The sequence below is a fragment of the Fulmarus glacialis genome, unplaced genomic scaffold (genome assembly GCF_000690835.1).
Source record: "Fulmarus glacialis isolate BGI_N327 unplaced genomic scaffold, ASM69083v1 Scaffold46495, whole genome shotgun sequence".
Taxonomy (NCBI): Eukaryota; Metazoa; Chordata; class Aves; order Procellariiformes; family Procellariidae; genus Fulmarus; species Fulmarus glacialis.
The window spans coordinates 4059-20168 of NW_009213242.1; the positions used below are offsets into that span (position 1 = coordinate 4059).

At 36.3% G+C, this 16110-nt stretch overlaps 1 protein-coding gene across 1 annotated transcript; it reads right to left on the bottom strand.

The window, feature by feature from the left end:
• Positions 1–596: 596 nt before the first annotated feature.
• On the bottom strand, positions 597–15194 carry LOC104071141 (ubiquitin carboxyl-terminal hydrolase 45-like). The gene is made up of 10 exons (XM_009578126.1): positions 15093–15194; positions 14296–14377; positions 13208–13299; positions 11120–11176; positions 9616–9759; positions 5799–6468; positions 3988–4085; positions 3531–3617; positions 2913–3066; positions 597–1746 (listed from the first exon to the last, which is right to left on the bottom strand). The coding sequence occupies exons 1-10, from the start codon at positions 15192–15194 to the stop codon at positions 1613–1615; spliced, it is 1620 nt and encodes a 539-aa protein (XP_009576421.1). The 3' UTR covers positions 597–1612.
• Between the last annotated feature and the right edge of the window lie 916 nt (positions 15195–16110).

Here is a 16110-nt window from a genome sequence, read left to right on the forward strand (position 1 = left end):
TAATGTGGCCGTAAAATATACCTCAGCATTTTGAGCAAAGGCAACTATGGCATGTTTTGCTATTTTCTTATACAAAAGAGTGAATGCAGGTGGGATGAAGCTCTGAAACAGAACTAGAGAATAGCAAAGTCATGCAAGTAGGTATGACAACACGTGGTGGAGATAGTAATAGGGACAGCATGTTTTTTCACCAAAAAACATTTCCATAAATGAAAATAGTAAGCAGAAATAAACGTAGTCTTTTGTCTACCAAAGAGCAAGTTGGACAGGATAGAACTGTTACAGAAGTAATTTGTATTTAAGTAACTGCTTATTAAATAAATTAATTACCACATAGCTTCAAAGTAGTTATCTGATTTTGACCTTAAAATGTATCTGTTACTCTCTGGGATGGAAACGAGAAATTACCAAAGGAAGTAACAACTCAAAACAGGGCAGTCAAACAGGATACAGAAACAAGTTCTGCCACCAGGATACAGAAACAAGTTCTGCCACTAGGACACCTGCTGTCCTCCGCTGATGACAAAGGGAAGCCCAGACATGTGAAAGAGGGCAAAAGTCATCATTTACTGTCCAACTCACACACACAGTGCAAAAATAATTTATAGTTTATTACTCCTGTGAGAAAAGTATTCAGGAACAGATAAACAAATTCATGTTTAGAACCAAAAGTAACAGAATTTCCCAGTTACACTTAAACCCCATACATATTCATACACAGGCTTATATGCTGTACATTGTCATAATTATGAAGTTGACAATTTACTAAATACAGAAGTATTTGCAATTCTCTTTCCTAGTAGGTAAAATGACAATATATATTGATGTATTTATGGTGTGCATATATACACACACACACGTGTATATATATATATCAGAGGATATACATATGCACACCAAGTATGTATATATTTATGTTAAAACAGGAGTACATTGCTATACCAGTGCCAGTTGGAGACAGCTGAAAGGGTACTGGGTGTCTGAGGATTCACTGTCACTTTGTAGAAGCTGTATTTTCCCAATCTATTCCCAGCTCTATCAGGAAGGTGCACTGCAGCATTACCCAGAGACAGCTGTTGTTACTCCATTCTGGAAGCACTGTGCTTTCCAATTACTACATGTGGAAGCAACACGATTTGACAGGTTCTTGTCTGCAGAAATCTTAACAGCTGACATCCAACCCAGTGACGGGAAGGATCTGGACTAGATCACAAAAAGTTGAAATACTTTATATTGTTACTGTACACCAGCAAATCCAGGCACTTGACGCTATCAGTGTTTTTATTCTCAACTGTTGCAGAACTATAGGTGAAAGCTTATCTTTATTAAAATCAAGAACAAACTTTCCACAGACCTCAGTAGGATAGGACATCATCTTACATTCTAACAGTACTGGATTTTAATGAATCCAGGAATTTTAAATGTTTGGCAAAGTGCGTGCTTTAAGAGAACCATTCAGATATTTATAGTAGCTTGACTGAACTTTAGAGTCAACATACGATAAATTCTCTACAAGATAAAGGCACGATATTTACAGGTACTCTTACCACTGCAGCTTTAAATAAGATAAACTAAATAACCACTACCATCTTTTAAATTAAACTGTTGAGAATTATAGTAATAATCTTTCATAAAAAAGTAGATATGCTTGTGCATTTAGTACTCTTGATTCTGGAACCATCTGAACATGGGCATCACTAACATACACCCATTGTCCTCCTGATGCTCCCATGGCTTCTTTTAAACCTGAAATGCAAAAGCAAAAGAAGTTGTTTCTTGTCTTTCGCATCATCATCAAACAAATACAGTGGATATTTCAAAAAGCAAGAGAAGCTTCTAACCCACAAGAATAACTCATGACTTAGATGCAGTCCGTGTCAAAGAGTACTGTAAGAGAAATTGGTGGAAGACAATGCTTGCAAATGTATGCTGCTGTTGCTTTTTTAATATTTTTTCAAAAAAGCCTGAGACATTTCAAGTACAGTTTACTGAGTTATAACATTAAGTTACAACCAGTTCTGACATAGAAAAAAATCGTATTTCAGAAGTTGACCAGTGTGAAATTAAGAACACAAAAAGATCTAATCTGTTCTAATAATCATTGCAAGGGAAGCATAAGACTGAGGGGGACTTTCATTTCAAAAATAATATAAGAAATTGTCCTTTAGGGAAATGAGCTTCAAATGCAGAGTGATACTACACAGGGTAGACAGGATAGTGCTTGATTCTCATTCCCCCCACGAAGGGAAACAGGAAATATATTTACCTTGCTCTGACAGCTCAACATTCTTGCCTCCACAAATCATTCACTAACAGATTCTATCCTAGAACCTTATTTCATTCTGCAGACCCAAAATATATTAATAAGAACTAGTGTGCTGTTCTCAAAATACCAGCAGAAACCCTACAGCAAACCTCATATCCTCCATGAAAAAGTTTCTTGCTGTTCACATTAAACCAGAGTATTCCAGATTTTTAAGCATTAAAAAATTTCCATCTTAAGGTAGGTCAAATGCTCAAATAGACAGAAAATTTAATTTAAATTGTCATGGATTCAGCTCTTGTACTAGAACATTTTCAAATACCAATAATTACACTTTACTGGGCACAACTATTCATCTGGACATATTATTTTGACTAGGAAAGAGAGAAGAGTTTTCCATCAATTCTCTGTTTAATAACTGAACCAAAATTCCATTATTCACTCAGATCTATGTGGGGTTAATACAGAAGTAGGTCATGTACTGGGTGTAACAGAAAAAAAAAAGAATTTATTTATGTGGCCCTAAAAATAACAGAATATTCTGAGCTAAAACAATTATTTGCTATAAATCCCCTCAAGGATAAGGAGCTGTAGCCAGTGGTTGCTTTTGGTTTTACTCACAAAGAAAGGAGGCTCTGTTTGTACATACCCAGAACATTTTTAGTGGTAGAAATATGCTCTAGTAATTTCTTGGAGGGTGTCCTGACTTTCACATACGCCGCATAATGACCACCTCTCATTGACCCACTGTGCTCCACTATTCCGTAAAGACTATATAGCACTCTTGCACCATCCGTAACATTCTGCATTCCCAGAAACACAGAAAACAAAGATAAATTATTTCACAATGAATTTTACAGATATCTTAACTAGCTGTCAACACTATTACTTTAAAAGAAGCAAACAGACATCTACAGCATTTCCAAGGGTGAAACAAATCTATTAAAAATACTCAATAGTCTATTAATTGAATTTAGTTACCATGGAAGCAGCAATACTTGTCCTTAATGCTGTTAGATATACTAACACCATCAGGGTACCATAGCTTAACTAATACTAGTTAACATCCGTGATACTCTTGATACGAATGGAATTTCAATTAGTTACAATTCTGACCTCGGGATACAATTTGAAAACATTCACTCTATAATTTCTCTAGGAAAGGAAGCAATAATAAACATCATCATCATCATCATCAATCCAGTTTAACTTGTGCTCAGGACAACAACTGTTGAAGTACAATAAAAATAAAGATTTGAAAGTGTACCTTGCAAGATGCAGAACAAAATGGTGCTAAGTCTAAAATCAGTGGGAAATCCACATGCCTATTTACTTTCCGTAGACTCAAACCAGCCTCCAAAGGAAAAGAAAAAAAAAAAGACTGTAAAATAAGTATTTTTATTAGGAAGCTTTTTAAAGCTAAGGTGTATTCCTATACTATTAAACCAAGAGTAAGTTTGTAACTGATTTAAACATTCTTTGTTATGTTTTCAATACAGTGCCTGCTACACATAAGCATGATGGACATGTAAGAGGTTTCCCTGGATACATCTGAATGGCTAAATGCAGTCTGAAGGTATTAGACAGTCAAAAAAACATAAGCATGTTGCAAATAGTGGTTCTACCAGTTCTCCATATAAAAAGCAAATATTGATATGCACGACACTTAAAGAACTGTCCACCAGTGGGGCAGAGGAATATACAAGAGGGTTTTGGCTTTTTACCTGGTGGAATCTTTTCAGATGGAGAATAAGAATAGCAGGAACTGAAGAAATCAGCAGCTGTTTCCGAGCATTTGTGTAGACACCTTCCATTTTCTTTTCTGTATTTATGAATATCAAAATAATTTGTAAAGTGAAGGCAGTCACACAGAATTTAAGTATTTTTTAAACATCTGACAGAATAGATCTATGTTGCAATGATTTTGTCCATGTTATATAAAATGCAAAGTAAATTTTGTGGAGTAACAGAAAAATATTTTCTCATTTTTCTAGTTTTTAATAAACATAATCTGCCAAATCTGAGCATTATTTTAGCCCATCCTGTGCAAATCAGATCAAAAGTTGGAAGCATGTACACTATCTAGGTCAGCTTGCACACTGAGATACCTACGTTGTCTGTTACTGTAGTACCCAACTTTCCTGTTAAAACCATTTCACCTGAAATAAATAGATGATCACTGGAATAAGAAATGGAAGGCACAGGTCTCTTTATCTATGCTAATGTCCTAACCACTAAGATAGAGATTAATTTTCCATTCTTCAGTTCCTTCTGAATGACTACATACTTTGTGCTTATTTAAGAGAAAGGTCTGAAGAGGGGTGTCTACTTCAGGATGCCTCATAACCTGCTGGCTTGAGCCCACAGGATTGGGATATGGGGACTCCAACCCCCCCATGGTGTAAAGGGAATTGAACCCAGGGCTCTTACTAAAAGTAGCTCAGTGGTTAGCTATACAGTAAAAGGGAACATGCCACCAGCAATTTTTTCGCTGCAAAAATTAATTAATTTACTGGTTTTACACATGTCCAAAGGAAAATATTTCATTTGAAGTAGAATGAAGCATTTAACGTAAAAGTAGGTGACTTCTTAAATCTTTTGTTTTAGAAGGAAAAAAATTAATAATTAGTCGTGAACTGACTTCCTTTTCCATTTTTCACTATGCCCATGGCACCAAAATATTATTTGTATAGCACTTACTCTCAGTCCAATAATGATAAATGAATGATTATAAAATACTATTTTTAGATTTAATTTTTCTGAATTTACACATGCTTAACTTGTATCTCTCCAGATATCTATAAATGGACAGCTAACGGGCAATTTTTTGTTACTGTAAGACCTCCCTTTATATTTTATTTACAAATAATCAGAAAAGCTTAATTTTTTTAACCTTCTGAATTACTATAAATCAAAAAAAATCCTCCAGTCCTTTTTAAAAGTTTATTTTTCATTATATTTAAATTGTTTTTCTTACTCAGTGAACCCTAATGGTCTGCTTGGGCTATACAAACATCGAGGAGAACATTGTCACAAGAAGGTAGTTCTCTCTCATCTCCATTCTTACAAATCTTTGTAAGTTTTTTTTCCCCTCTTCATTACAAGTGTCTTTTTTTTCCCCTCTTACATACTTAATTACATTCCTTCCCTGAGTATGTAAGTTGCTAGAGCTGAATATTACAGCATTTATTTCAAAGCTTCTAAGATTGTAAAGAACAGAAACAGCAGCAAAGATGAATATCGAACAATGAACCTATTCAGTTTATAGTCATCTTTAAATTACTTATCTTGGATAAAATAAAGAAAAGATGCAAAATAAATTCTAAGTTACATCTACGATTATGTTCTAATATGAAATTTAGTGTTGTTGCCTTCGCAGGATGAAGTTTTAAGTCGTAACAAGCAAGTTGTGCTTGAGGAGACATTTTCTGTGTAGCCACAAGGGGGAGGCCCATGCTGGAGCAATGAAACAGCAGCGAGTGCACAGGTTTTGAGGGGCAATTCTGTAGTGTCCAGACAGATACAAGCACTTTACCTGTGGAGTTGGTTTTCTTCTGATACTTCTGTTTCCCTTCTGTGCAGCTCTCACATAAAAGCTTGTTGTTCCCCATCAGGAGCTCTACAGAGGTGAATTGGTAAAGGCAGGACTGAACAGAACATTCCTTTGAGCTAGTTATGTAGCTCTGGGAAAGCGTCTGGAAAGCATTTTGAGGGTTTTGGGATAGCGGGGCTTTGTCTACTGAGAACATGGAATTATTCGATAAACCTAATGCTGGATCCCCACGGCTCGATTTTTTATCTTCATTTATAGTACCACAGAGGCTGAGTTTGGATATGGCACTGGAAAGCATCTCATCATTACTGTCACTTGGTTTGTTATGCGGCATTTTAACATTTACGTGGTTGACGTGCAAACCAGACATGTTGCTGGACGGGCTGAAAGCTGTTTGCTTAGAAGCACTTTCGCTTTCTGAGGCTTCACTGTCTGCATCAAAGCTGCTTTCAGAGCGGCTGGCTTCCTTCTCACTGCCATCCGTCTGACTTCCATTTACAGCGGAGTCAGCAGTTGTGTCTTTGGAGTACAAGACGCCAGAGCTACCTTCAAGCTCAAGCTTTTTGGTTTTTTCCTGCATGATAACAGGACTTTTTTCTTCTTCATTAGAGGAAGCTTTTCTGGCAAGCCGTCTCTCCTGGTTCAATTGATTCTGTAAATTATGGCATTATTATTTCAGTAATGTAGGGGAGAAAAAGAAAACAGATCTGTGATCTAACATAGCTTTTGAAACATGACAAATTCAAAGCAAATTAAACCCATTATTTTATATTCTCCATCTCTCACGTGTTTAAGCTAGTTGATCTCCTCAAGATCTTTTTAAACCAATTTAGGATTAGAAACCTACACCCCAGTCAGCCAAGAGCATTTACTTACTGTGAGATCAATACTTCTCACAACTAATTACATTCACTTTGTGACAGCTGTGGATGGCGCATGTGAAGTGGCATTCACTTAATCTAACTTAAGCTTCTAAAAGGTTCTCATGCTTAAGCTAGTCCCCTAACCTCCCATCAGAGGCCTTAGCTGATGAGCAGCTCCAGAAGAAAATTCAACTCACCTTGGAGGCATTTGTCTTAGAATTAAATAAAGCATCCCTAATCGTATGTTTGCTAATTTGTATATTATATGAAGTTGATTTTTTCTATTTTATGAAGATTGCAAGAAAAAAAACCCACAAATTTGCTGCCACAGAAAACTACTACTATAGATTTAAAAAAAAAAAAAAACAACAAACACAACTTAAAGCTGCCATAATTTTAAGTGATTTATAAGTGTTCATGATTCTTTTCTTTCGTTTGGCTTCTTTCCAAAAGAAATGAGCAAATTCCCTTCCCTTTTGCTTTTTCCTTTATCTGAGTTGGATCAAAATTCCAGTGATGACAGTGGGAATCCTCCCATTAACCTCAAGAGTTTCGAGTTTTAGGCCTCTTCTCCTGTCTGCACGTTCTTCTTTCCATTCTTTCCTTTGTTTCTACCACATGTCCTTTTGCTACTTCCGTCTCATTCTCTTCTCCTGTCAGTTTTTTATATGGTTATTCTGTTACCTTTTTTCTTCACATGTATTTAGTGTTTTAGGACCTGTTTCAGGAGAGTATTTATGGTCCCCCACAGGGCACAGAGCTTTCCAGTAGAGCTCACTCAGACATGAAGTAAAAGAATCTAAAATTGTCATGACCTCATAACCTGTAGCCTAGGCACATTCCTAAAATAAGGCTCGAAATTCCCCCTGCCTGTCAGGAGCCCTGCACTTGCACCCTCCACTTCCTGGCATTAGTAAGAAAATACTTTTTAAACACACAAACAAAGTGACACACAGCACAAGTTAAGCTCACATCAGTGCTTTCACAGAACAAAGTACAGAAACTAACTTCCACACATGGCTTCCATAACAGGGAACCTAAGCGGAGGAAATACCCTTCTGCGCACCTGGTCATGTGCCTAAGCTGCACTGAAAGTGTAATTTTAGACATGGCTTTCTGTTTAATATTTCCTACTGACTATCTTTAGGTAGCTTCTCATTTGGTAGAGAGAGTTTCTGGACTGTTTTTGTTTTGGATCCCACTCCAGGTCATGGGTAGCAAAATGTTAGGCACTACAGGTAACTGCCTAACTTGCAGGCACTGAACTTTGTTCAGTCTATCCCTTAATATACCATAGACTCAATTCATGAAGAATCCTCAAGCACATACTCAGTTTTAAACTTTAAGCAAGAACTTAAGTCTAAATGAAGTCCATGTGAAAGACAAAAAATATTCCTGAATATTTTCTTAAACAGGGTTTAAACCTACACTAAATGTACGGACTTCATAATTCTAGTCCTTAAACTTAAAAGCAAATTAACAGTTTAGCAAAAAAAGAATAAAATCCCAATAAAAATCATTATAAACCCCCAAAACTGTTTCCATTAGGACCATTTCTTGTCTCAGTTAAGCTTGCTTGCTTTATAAATAGAGAAGAGGGAGAGGAACTTGTCTGAAATTACTGCTAGTGTTCAGGGGTATTATGTAAACAGCAGTCAAAAAATTCTCAAAATTGTGAAGCTCCCCATTTCAGGAGAAAAGCCTAACAACCAGTGTTCAGGTACTCTGTTGCCTACAAAACCACCCATGGGACATCCCCATTTTCACAAGCAAACTTACAAACTGATGAACTGAAGTTACAGAACATCAACAAACTCTGATTGCCTTCAACAACTGTTTGTTTTGCATTAGAAGTTTTACTGCAGAACAGATATATTACACTGAAGATCATTCAAAAAAAGTCTAAAGTAATGATAAATACATGTCTGAAAAGATGGAGGGGGAGTGGAGAATCACAAAGCCTCACCAGTTAGACAGACATATTTAATAGGTCACTTTCTCCATTCTTACCAAAAGCAGAGTTATTGCTTCCTTTTTATTAGTGTGTTTAGTCTAGTTTATTGAATCCATACTATATTTTATTTTCTTAATTTTGAAAACATTTCAGTAATCATGTTTTATGTATCAGTATTAACACTATTATTAAGATTCTAATTGGCCACATAACCCTATATGGATGATAAGACTTATTAAAAAAAAGAATGTTAATAGTGATAGTATATGACATCTAATGACATTATATGACAATAATGAGAATGAGAGCCTTTGTCATGTTTCACTAACAATAATATATGTGCACAGTAATTATTACAGATTTCTTTTAATCTGTAAACGCTAATACATACAAATAATCAATTCTGTTAGGCTGGCATATTTGCAGAACCCTTTTGCTACCATCAGAAAGAACTGTATTAGGAGGCTGCACTAGAGACGGGCTGAACCGAGCTCCCCAACCTTCGGGCTGATGAAGGCCAAGCAGATCACGGAAACCGTGCTCTCGGTCTCCAAGAGTCTCTGCTGGCTGTACTATTTTTGTTGTACCCACTGCCAACTAATCCCTTGGATGGCACTAACGCAGACTTGCCTGCTCTCTTAGCCAGCATTACAGTTCTTGTGATTGCAACCAGAAAAAAACTATGAGGACACCAAAAGAAAAGCAGTCAACAAAACCAAAAGCAACATGAATTGAAACTAACTTGCAGATTATTTTTTTTCCCTTACAAATGAAATCTTGTAACTGAAAACTAAATAGTTCCCAATGACTGTCATTTCTCACACTTCTAATAATGACCTAACTACTTTAAAACAAGTCTATCTCAGCTATATGTATACAACCCCCCACACACTGATAGGTGTCAAAACTCCCACCCCTAGAGCCCTAGAAACTTCAGAATAAACTCAAGATGACCGGTTAGTGCGAGTATTTAAGTTCTTACCTTATCTTTTGTTAAAGTGTGTTTCTTGACAATTTTGGGTTGATTATTCAGTGTAGTGATAGAAGAACAGTTATATTGACCAAGATCTGCCTCTTGTACACTTTTACCTTTACCTGTTCTTCCCAAAGGCACAGGTTTTGCAACCTAAGAAATTAGATGGGAAATTAGGAAAGGAAATATGCCAATTTTGTATTCCTTTGCAACCTACAGAAAAAATGAATGTAAGTGGGTTTTTTTCCTTTACTTTAGAAAATAGTAACCTACATAAATCCAATTAACTGGCCCCTGAGTTGTGGTATAAGACTACTTTCTAATTTTGTTTATCATAAACTCACTGTCAACATCTTTGAAAGATCAACTGAGAGCCACAAGAAAAGGAACGATACAAAATTCCTGTACAGAATACATACCAAATAATCTATTCTAGTATTGTATAAGCACATGCATAGCTGTACGAGATGCGAATTTATCAACGGGGACACAGGTCCCCATAAGTCAGTCTCTGGTGCAGCCTACCACCATTATGGCGTGATGAAGGAGCTGCCGCACATCCCCCATCACATTAATAGCAGCAGCATATCTAGACTATAAAGGGAAGAGACGACCATAAAGTAATGCACGTCCTCAAGTAAGTGCAGTGAATGCTAAAAGCCACCACATCGCTCTCTCAAACAGAACCCATGAAGTTCCGATGTTACACATGTGAGCCAGGAAGCACAGGGGCCCAGATACTCAAAATGTTCTTACAGCTTTAATTCCCACAGACATCTGCACACTGTGCACAAAGATGAAGAATTTATTATGAACAAAACTGGTGTCTGGAGACAAGTACATTTTATACAGGATTAAATTTTACATTAAATACTTTGCCTTAAACATACATGAATATATGCAGGATGGGGGAAGAACCACTCCCAACGCATCCCCCCCTAGTCCCGCAAAACCAGAATATATGCCTTCAAAGGAACACAGTTCCTCTGCAGCTAATGGAGGCATTCTGTGAAATACTTATGCCAAAACCACCAGAATAAATACATTCAAAGCCTATCCATTTTTACACAGTCTCATCCCGTAGGTACGCTTTAGTCCAAAGGGATTCAGTTCTCTAGATGCAAACTAATAGGCTAGAATCTAACTTTCTGGACCTTCAAAAAAAGTCTATAGTCATTCTATTCATATCAGTATATACTAAAAATACTACTAAATTAAACTAATCTCAGACTACATATGCTGTAAATTACAATGGTCATTTGTTCGAAGTTTGGACTAATTTAAAGTGTATGTACTTAGGACATTGTATGTCTATATATGTATGTATGTATGTGTATATATACATAAAATCATATAATGAACACACAGTATGACAGTGTGTCCACATTTATGGACAAGCATACATTTTTAGGCTTGAAATCAAAACTGTGTATGTACATAACCATCTTCATAAAGGTATGTAAAAACAATCCACTGGAAGCAATACTTATTTATTACATATTCTGTTTCTTACCCTCTCCTCTATTATAGGAAGTGAAAGATCAATGAAAGGTTCTTTTACTGTTGAAATCTTGAAGAAAAAGAGAAAATGCATATTAAATGCAAAGAACAATATATGGGTTTGGCACATAGCTCCCGTTTTAAATCAAATTATTATCGGAAACTATACAAAAACCTGATTAGTTACAAGATGTATCAAACTACAATGAAGAACTTCCCAAAAACATTTTTCCTTTTTTTTTTTATTTTGAGTTAGCTCTGATTTTCTTTCTAACACTGCACAAAATTTCAGCATACAGACATGAAGGGCAAGGCCATTCATCTGGGCACAAACTGGACCTAGAAGCAGTGTGGTGCTCAGCTTCTCTGAGCTCCAGGCAGATTTTCAAGTCATGTGGGCCTTCTAGATGGTACAATTCTGCAGAAAGCTAACTTTTAGAGTTTCCTGATCCTGGACACTTTTGCACAGGCGTTTGACCTCGTATACTGTTAAGCAGCAAGGATTGGTTAATGACAGTTAGATGATGGTTTCTAACCTGATGCCCTCAGAAAAGGTTAAGTCAGGCTTACTGGTTACAGCCAAAAGCTTTATTAGAAATTTTCATACCATAACATACACTAGTAATTGTTAAAATAAATCCAATTACTGGGGAAAAAAGGGGTGAAAAAAACCCAACCTTTTCTTTACTGGAGCTTTATTTTGCCATCTATAAACCATACAAAATCTAAGCTGAAACTGGAAATATCTGGCAAATCATACCTAAAGACATTCTCTCTCAGCACTTCCCATCTGCCTTTATGGCTAGAACATCCCTTCCAAGCCTGTTCCTTAAGCTCTCTCCCTTGCTGTTCTCAAATTCCTTCCAAAACTGACTTATCTTACCTCTGAAAAGACTGTGAAAAACAAAGCCTTAAAAAACCATAAAAAGCATGTTGTACATGTAAGTTACTGAACACAGTCATGCCCTCAATTACTGTCATCATTGCCTTTCTCTTATATTTGTGAGAGAAAATACCTGCAACATTTGATATGGACTGAAGGCTCATTTTTACCTGTTGTGCAAGGGACTCGGCATGGTTTAGGTTCCAGTAAAGCAATAAAGGAGATCAAACCTATTGTAGCTATGAGGACAGACTGCCTGATGAGTGATGTTCAAACAGGTTCCTCTAACGAGTGAGTTTGCATGAACAAACATTAGTCAAAAATATCTTTGCCAATGCCGGCGAAGCGAACGCTAAACTCTTCCTCAAAGGGCTACAGCTAGCAAAGTCCTAAGTCCTATGCAGGCAGAATGTAAGAATCCAGCAAAAACAAATGAGACATACAAAACATAAAAGCTCTATTTTGTATATAGTCGAAGTTCTTCATTGATACTAGTAGCAATGAAGTGTAATCTGCACATCACACAGAGGGAAGTTTACCTGGCACTGCAGGACTGTGCTTAATTATTCAGACTGATTGATTTACTTAATCTCTATAATATGAAATATAACGTTTTAAACCAAACACAAATGTAACATTTAGTTAGAAAAGTCATGCAAATAAGATTTTTTCTCTTCCAAAGTTAAAGAAAATTATAAGGATCATGGGAAGCATTTATGATTAAATGTCAGTAATATTAATTATGAAAGGAATATGCTGTTCATTAGACTTATTATGTTAATTATCAAAAATAGTAATTTTAGCATTTCCCCACTCATACTAATTCAAAGTAATTCCCAATTTTCAGGTATATCCCAGAAGAGTAGGCAGGAGGATTTACATTTTAAGATAAATAGGTGTTTTAAAAACATTAAATAAAATTGCGGTGTAACACGGATGATTATAGAATTTGGAACCTCCTGCTTTTAAGTTAGATGTAAAATCAAGCCCAGTACTTGAATCCTTTTTGAATTCAAAGGACCCCTCTTCTTAGGTTTGGGAGGATAATGCTTTAAAGAAGGAATAAATCATTTTAGATGAGAAACTTTCAATAAAGTCTTGTTTTTACAAACAAACAAACAAGTATAAAATTGGCAATACAATTTTATACTTTCAGGACAACGTAATCAAACCAGTATGTGATCTATTCCACATCAAACCAAATTCCAGAATACCTACATTTTCACATTCCTCACACATGACAGTGCTAGTCAATTCACCAACAAAGATCCTATCTATGAAGTTCATCTTCACACCCTCTCTTCCATATGCTGAAAAAACATTGCCTTTTTTAAATGTGAAAAATAACAGATCCAATGCCACACTATAAGTACAATAAAATTCTTTCTAAGATTTATTGTGAAAGCACAATTTTAAACATATTCAAAATGTTTTGAACACAATACAATAACTAATACATCATATACTGTATTATCTCAACATTTAAAAATATTTTAGTGATACAGGTCCCTTTTATCCTTCCCTTCCCCACCTACTGTAACAGAATAATAATACTGTATCTCTCAAGAACAAGCCTTTTAAATAAAATCTCGGTTTTCTTTTGAATACATAATATTGTATTGCCTTGATATAGACACTAGGGTAGCAGACAGGTTGTTACCCTTTCTAAATGGTTTCTGAAACTATAAAACTCTAAAAAAAACGAGACAAAATAATACGTCTCTATGCCTTAACTGTTGCAGATTTGGGAAGGGTGACTTTCAAAACAGCTTAATCATTATTAAGACTTCAATTAAAACAAAATCCCCCAAATTAGAACTTTTGCATAAACACACACACCCCAAAATGAATTTAAAACCTCTGGTTTTGAAAAAACATGCCTTCTTTTGAAACAGCTTCCTATCTTAGGTTTGTAATCATATTTAGAGTGCTCTCAGTATCAGTCAGCTGACAGAAATCAGCTTTATTTATGGAAAGTGGCCTCTCTGAGTGATACAATAATTGTGGCTATATAACAAACCTGAAGATGCAGCAAACTATTTTAGAAAACAAAATTAAATTCTACCTATCATTACAAGAGACATTATTAATACAGGGGAAGACTTTATCCTGCATACAAAGATGCAAGTTAGCACATACTAAGCTCTCTATCCTTTAGATACGCACTAGATGGCACTAGAATAATACATAATAAAAGTCTTGTAACTACAGTACTTCAGGATTGCTGTTTGCAATAGTCAGTTTTGAAGAAAATGGTATTTAAAAACTTGTGCATTTTTAAAAGTATTCCATAAAGAGTTGCATACCTTTGACTTTTCTTCTAGTTTCTTCATCTGCTGTCTTAGTAGTTGGATTATTAAATGCTTTTAAGATACCAGTTTGTATACGCTATAATTAAAAAAAACCAAAACAAACGTAACGTTTAGCAAGTATTTTAAGTGTAAACATTCTAAAAACTATTAATATATGATTAGATTTTATCTGCTCTTATTTCCATAAAATAAGCACAACAACATTTTAAAACTACTGTTGTTATTCACTAACAGTGTCAAAGCTACATGAGCTTAACTTTAGCAGGTAACCATCCAAAAATTTCCTCCCCTTAAAAAGGGAGTCGTTGTACAGCACTCAAGAGGTTCTCAAGAAACTATTAAGATTTTCAGGGAACAAATACTTTCCATTTCTTCCACGGCTGGGGGGGCGGGGAATGCTGAAGAAAAATGGACTATCACTGATTGACTAGGATACGAAATACTTGAAGGCAGCTAAGTATCTTTCAATAGCCAGACTTCAATGACTGTGTTTGGGCATTTTTTTGTATTATTTCTGTTTACTTTGTAACACTGCACATTTCAAAGTTATGTTAGAAAACCTTAGGAGAGAGACAAAACTTTTTATGAATCTATATAAACGTCATCAACATTTGCTCAAACAATCCTAAAAACTACATTTTTGAAAGAAGAATCAGAAAGAAGCAAATTCATAGAGGTGAGCTGTAGCTGCACCTCAAAACAGGGGGTGCTTCCCCCTCCTACTTCTCAGCTGCCCAGGGATAAGGAGATGCTGTATTCCCGAGACGCGTACCCTGGCAGCAGAACTGCACCGGCTGGTACAAAAGGCGGCTCAGCCCAACCTCCGACACGCTGCGGAGAGGGAAGCCGGAGGCTGCATCAGATCCGCAGCCAGAGAACACTGCAGCGTGCATGACCCGTGTTTCCCTTTTTCCTGGCAAATGTCCTGGCTCTCTAATCCACAAACTCTAGTAACACGTACGAGTCTCTCACGTTGGTGTGCAAATGACATTTACAATTACACGTGTCACTGAAGTCACACTGAGAGCAAAGTTCCATTCTAGAGACACATAGTGATACCAAACCTTCTGCAAGTAACTCAAACCCTATGCCCTAAAAAGAAAAGAATAATAAATAACTCTTGTTTGCAGGCAGCAAATAACACTTTCAAGCCATATATTACAGAAGAGTCACGACGACAGGCAGCATTGGATGTTCGGTTTCCAGTTCAGGCACCCATCAGACCAAGTCATACTCCTACCTTATGAGTGTGTGACCTGGCTTGTGAATTAACTCCCGCTGCCCCAAGCTCAGCTTTGTTCATCTTAAAGCCAACAATATACTAAAAGGACTAATCAATAGGTAATTCATGAAGTTGAGCACCATAAATGGGTTTAGGGCCATAAGCAACCCTTTTGTTGGGATTAGCGCGTTGAACCATTTATTTAGGTCAAAGAAAGACATAGTCTTTGAATGGGCAGGGTGCTGCCGACAATGGCAGCAGACATTAATCAATTAGCAGCAGGGTTCAGCCACTTCAGGCCCCGGTGTGAAACCATCTCGGCCCACATTGCTGGAAATGGCAGACACGATGTCATCTTTATTGTCGTATCGACAAGCTTTTATCTTAAAAAATCCACTTGTGTACATATGCACTTTCTAACTTTTTTACCATGGATAGGGAACAGTTCAACGCTGGTGTTGGAAAGCCTTTTTACAAAACCACAGAGAAGAGGCAAAAGTGGAATGCGGTTTTCCTATAACTAATGCCATCTTATATATCATACGTATTTCTCATCAAAACTCTTAGGGTTTAAACAAAATGAATCC

What these genes read in the sequence shown, in the direction of transcription:
- LOC104071141 (XM_009578126.1), bottom strand. Translation starts at nt 15,194, where the DNA reads ATGCACGCTGCAGTGTTCTCTGGCTGCGGATCTGATGCAGCCTCCGGC. An exon ending in GAAGAAAACCAACTCCACAG is followed by an intron (nt 4,086 to 5,798) that starts GTAAAGTGCTTG and finishes TCATAAATACAG; the next exon opens with AAAAGAAAATGGAAGGTGTC. An exon ending in TACCACTAAAAATGTTCTGG is followed by an intron (nt 1,747 to 2,912) that starts GTATGTACAAAC and finishes TTTGCATTTCAG; the next exon opens with GTTTAAAAGAAGCCATGGGA.